This window comes from Protopterus annectens, chromosome 12.part0 (assembly GCF_019279795.1).
Source record: "Protopterus annectens isolate FY-2018-M chromosome 12.part0, PAN1.0, whole genome shotgun sequence".
Taxonomy (NCBI): domain Eukaryota; kingdom Metazoa; phylum Chordata; order Ceratodontiformes; family Protopteridae; genus Protopterus; species Protopterus annectens.
In genome coordinates this window covers 782,622,739-782,628,130 of record NC_056746.1, presented here as the reverse complement: position 1 = coordinate 782,628,130, position 5,392 = coordinate 782,622,739, and the positions used below count along the sequence as shown (strand labels likewise).

The window sequence follows — 5,392 nt, the reverse complement described above, 5'->3', positions numbered from 1 at the left end:
CATCTGTTCAACACACTCTCCTCTTTTGTGAGCACGTGTCCCTCATTATCCTTTATCAATCTTACCTGCTGCACATCTTTCCTAGCTCATTCCCTCTGTCTAGCCAGTTGATACAGGCCCTTTTCTCCCTCCTTATTGTCTATCCTTTCATACAATTCTCCATACACCTTATTCTTAGCCTTTGCCACCTCTCTGTTTGCCATGCACCTCATCTCCTTATAGTCCTGTCTACTTTCTTCATCTCTCTAACAATCCCACTTCTTCTTCGCCAACCTCTTTCTCTGTATACTCTCATGTACTTCCTCATTCCACCACCAGGTCTACTTGTCCTCCTTCCTCTGTCCAGATGTCACACCAAGCACCTTTCTAGAAGTCTCCCTTACTAGCTCTGCTGTAGTTATCCAGCTGTTCGGTAACTCTTCACTGCCAACCAGTGCCTGTCTTAACTCTTCTTCAGACTCCACCTCACAATCACCCTTTTTCAATTTCCACCATTTGATCCTTGGTGCTGCCCTCACACTCCTCCTCCTCCTCTTCTTGATCACCAACGTCATTCTGCAGGCCACCATTCTATGCTGCCTAACTACACTTTCCCCCGTCACCACTTTACAGTCTCCAATCTCCTTCAAACTGGCCCTCCTGCATAGGATATAATCCACCTGTGTACATCTCCCTCTACTCTTGTATGTCACCCTATGCTCCTTCCTCTTGTTAGAATACATGTTCACCACAACCATGTTCATCCTTTTTTGCAAAATCCACTACCATCTGACCTTCTGCATTCCTTTCCTTAACACCATACCTACACATCATGTCCTCATCCCCTCTGTTCCCTTCACCAACATGCCCATTGAAATCTGCTCTGATCACTACTCTCTCACCCTTGGGTACAGTCATCACCACTTCATCCAACTCAGTCCAAACATTTTCTTTCTCATCCATCGCACACCCAACTTGTGGAGCATATGCACTAACAATATTCATCATTTCATCATCAATTTCCAGCTTCATAAATATCACTCTGACACTCTTTTCACCTCCAAAACAGGCTTGGTATACTGGTTCCTTCAGGATAACCCCTACCCCATTTCTCCTCCCATCCACACCATGATAGAACAATTTGAACCCGCCTCCAATACACCTGGCCTTACTTCCCTTCCACCTGGTCTCTTGCACGCACAATATAGCAACCTTCCTTCTGTCCATCATATCAGCTATCTCTCTCCCTATACCAGTCATACTGCCAACATTCAAAGTTCCTACCCTCGCTACCACATTCCTAACCTTTCTCCTCTCTTTCTACATTTGGACATGACTTCCCCCTCTTCTTCTCCTTCTCCTCCTTCGGCCAGCAGTAGCCCAATTTTCGCCAGCACCCTGTTGGCTAACAGTACTGGTGGCGGTCATTGTTAACCCTGGCCTCGACCGATGCGGTATGTAAATCTGTATTGTTTTCCACATATCTCTTTTGGCAAATGTTTTACGCCGGATGCCCTTCCTGACGCAACCCTCCCCATTAATCCGGGCTTGGGACCGGCACGAAGAAATGCACTGGCTTGTGCATCCCCAGTGGCTGGGTTACCCAATGTTATTTAATATAGTTTTTTTTTCTCAGATGTCCTCTATCTAGATAGCAGAATATGCTGATGATATTAAATTTGGACAAGTTATAACATCAAGTGATATAGAATTTAATCTGTACTTGAGTAAAGCAGCTTTCTGGTTAAATTATAAGGGGCTAAATATTAATAAAGATAAATGTGGGGTCTTTTACTCTGGAAACCTATTTTGGATATAAAGGTGAAATTAGGAAACACAGTTTTATCGAATTTGTTAGAATATAAGGATTCGGGCATTATAATTTGTAATAATTTTAAATTTAGATCACTTTTCCAGGTAATTAAAACCAAAACACTTAAAGCTGTAGCATTAATTTTAAGAGCTTTGTTTCTATTTCAAGGAATAAAGAATTATTTAAAAAATATTTATTGCATATTTTCAACCTGTTATCAAATATAATATGACATTTTATGCATATACCAAAGGTGAATTTATTAATTTTGGAAGGAATACAGAGGAAATTTACAAACAGAATTTCCTAGATGAAAAATATTCCATATCAAGCTAGATTTAAATTTATATGTATTTTTTTCCATAAGTTATAGATTTATGTGAGGAAAGCTGTATCTAGCTTATTGGGAATTAAGGATCGAGGAGCTCCGATTATTACTAAACATTGAGTTTACAGATTCTATTCAAATTACTAGGTGGTGTAAGTAGTCACTAAAAATTGGAAGCTGTAGAACTGTTGCAAAGTCTCTAGCACATTCTATGGTATGCATGTAGAATAAACTCCCTCTATTAATTAGACAGTCTGAATCATTATATCTTTTTAAAAAACAATTATACAGTCTGCCTTCTGTGCAGAGTCTGCATGTCCTTCCTGTGGTCGCATGAGTTTCCTCCAGGTGCTCCGGTTTCCTCCCACATCCCTAAGATATGCTGTAGGTGGATTGGACACTCTAAATTGACCCTAGGTGTGAGTGCGTGTGTGTGTGTGTGTGTGTGTGCCTTCCGTGGAAGGTTGGGCGCCGGGCTGGCAACCTGACACCGTAAAACTCTACTGCCAATCTTGAGCAGACAGGTGATCCGCTGTGGCGACCCCTAACTGGGAAAAGCCAAAAGAAGAAGATTAATTATACAGTCTGAATTATTATATTTATTTAAAAATAACATCTTGTTAACTGGTTTGATACTAAGGTTAATACATTTATATTAGAGTCTGCAGTTTGTTTGACATTTTGCCCCAACACAGTTTTTTTTTTCAAACTACTGAAAATGAATTAAGAGTTAGGTATTTACAAAACTGATTCAGCAATTCTACAGGTTGGTACCCAGAATGGTATTTTGGAGGATCTGTATTCAGGTCCTAGGCTGAAGCTTTTAATTCTTTGTTATTTTGTATGTGTATGTTCATGATATTTGCATACCACTCTTCTTTGTGTTTATAATGAGTAACTACTTGTCCAGCCTGTGTGTAGACTGAGAGATGATGAGGCTGATAGGACATCCAGGTTTGTATTTGTTTCTCAGATGCATCTGGTAACCTAACGCTATCGTGAAGTACTTATTACTGCATTTTAAACACTGTAAATATATATGTATGATTATTCTGTATAAAACCCGTGTCTCTCCTGGTTGCAGCTGTGCACCACAGGAACAGAGGTACTATACAACAGTTCTTACAGAGCAAGGGTGGCCTTACTGACTTTACAAGTTTGTTAGAAAATGCAACTAAACTGTAGTTTCAGTGCAAGTCAAGTGCACATTTTTCTTCAGCATAGGCTGTAAGTGCAATGCTTAAATGTTATAATATGTAAACTGCAGATTCCTATACAGGGTGTGTGTGTGTGTGTGGGGGGGGGGGGGGACACCAGAAAATTCTGTACATATTAGTGTTAGTAACACAGGTAATGCAATGAGATGTTTAGGGCCCTGTGTGAACACAGAAGATGTCATATTAAGTGAAGGGGAGCAAGAGGAATGTCCTCATTTTGTCCAACATTGCTAATAATTTTTTTTAATTAACCAAATTGCATTGAAATTGTTCATTCATGGATTGTGATGTAGAGGATGATACTATAACCAGTGGGAACACATCATGTCTTGTTTGACATTCAGAGCACAGAACGATCACTCAGCATGCATTGTAGAAGATAATTGTAACGTATGAGCATTTTTAAGTAGCATGTTACAAAACATAATGGTATTGGTGTCACTCTATATTTTAAACTCCATTTTCAATAAAATCTATAACAAATGAACTATTGTTTTTGTTTTGTCAGGCTATATATTCACTCAGCTGTCTTAAACTGGAAGAAATGTTTGCACTCTATGAAGCTGAAGGACTCTGTCTTGAGCCTTGTGTGAGTATCTTTTTCTGGGAGGCATGAGAAAACAAGGGGAAATACATTTTTGATAACTTCACAAATTAATCTGCACCAAAGTTGAAGAGATTCAAATGAGAGGTCTGTTTTTTCTAAGCTTGTTTAAAACAGTACTTCATGTCTCAAGTGTTTCATCTACTGAGGAATCAAGCTAAGATGGAAGAAGCTGATACTAGGTGAAAGTCCTGTTTTGTTGGTCGTATCGATATTGCTATGTTGTTAGCTTAATGACAAAAGTGGATAGTAAGCCAATCTGTCCTTTAAGTGTACTAGCTTTCTATTTCTAGTTTATCCCCTCTTTGCCCTCACCCTTTCTGTACCTCTCCCCTTCTATCCTGAAAGCTTTCTTGGATTTCTTCTGTACCACTTTATTCCATTTGACCCTTCCATTTGTGTTCAGTGCTCTATCTGAAGAAGTTCTTGCACAAATCCAGGAAAATTAATAAATAGAAATAAACAGGTGATAGATAGATAAATAAGTAGTTGATTCTGCTGCCTGATCCTTTCTGCTCATCATTCCTCATCAGAATAACTCATTCATTTCTTCGTAATATCATAGTATGTACCCATATAATGTTCCTGCTGTATCTTGTCTTGTAAGAAAAGAGTTTGTTTCATCATATCCCTTCTCCTGCATACTGAGTACCTTTCTTGTGGTATACCACTGGATTCTTTCCAGCAGCCTAATTTCCCTTATCTTTTACGGCCTTTCAAATTACATGAAGCATTCATGGTGTTGTCTGACCAGGGCTTAGTAAAGTGGAAGCATTGCATCTTTGCTTCAAGAATCTGTCCATCTGAGGATACATATCAGCATTCTTGTACATCTGCCCTGCTCGCTCACTGAGCTTGTAGTGGTCCATTCCAGGTGTGACCAGCATCCACAGATTCTTTTTGTGCTTTTTTACCATCTGTACCACTCCCCTCTGCTGATCATTTCACACCAGGGTATTGTGGTCAAAGTGCAGTATTTTGTATTTGTCTGCATTTAAACTTATCTGTCACTTTTCTGTACACTTGTTCAGCCTTTTTAAGTCATCTTCAATCCTTCAGTGCTGCACTTATGTTTGTGTCATTAGTAAAAAGGCTTGCTCCTTTCCTGTTTTTCCTTAAACTTGTCTTCAACACACTCTAAGGAACGCTGGATACAGTCAACCCTGTGTGTTTACTTTTTATTTCCTGTATTCCTGACATTGATTTCTTCTTCACAACCCTGAGTTCTGTCCTTCAACCTTGCACCACTTTAGTTCTTAGTTGAATTCTCATTCACTGCAATTTACTAGCAACTTCCTGTGCAGGACTCAGAGGCATTGGTGAAGTTTAGGTAGACCATGTCTACCACTATTCCCATCTCGTTCTTAAAAACTGAGGCAAATTTGTCTAACAGTTCCTTTTGGTGATGAACTCATGTTGGTTTTTGTGTTGGAGATTGGATTCTGGCAACC

At 39.4% G+C, this 5,392-nt stretch overlaps 1 protein-coding gene across 2 annotated transcripts in view; it reads left to right on the top strand.

The window, feature by feature from the left end:
• Positions 1-3,847: 3,847 nt before the first annotated feature.
• LOC122816798 (C-Jun-amino-terminal kinase-interacting protein 3-like) overlaps positions 3,848-5,392 on the top strand; it is an 855,263-nt gene continuing 853,718 nt past the window's right edge. For both annotated transcript variants that reach the window (XM_044089825.1, XM_044089824.1), the window contains exon 1: positions 3,848-3,926. In XM_044089825.1, the coding sequence (XP_043945760.1) occupies positions 3,895-3,926 (32 nt within the window). In that variant the 5' untranslated portion in view covers positions 3,848-3,894. The remainder of the gene's footprint in view (positions 3,927-5,392) is intronic.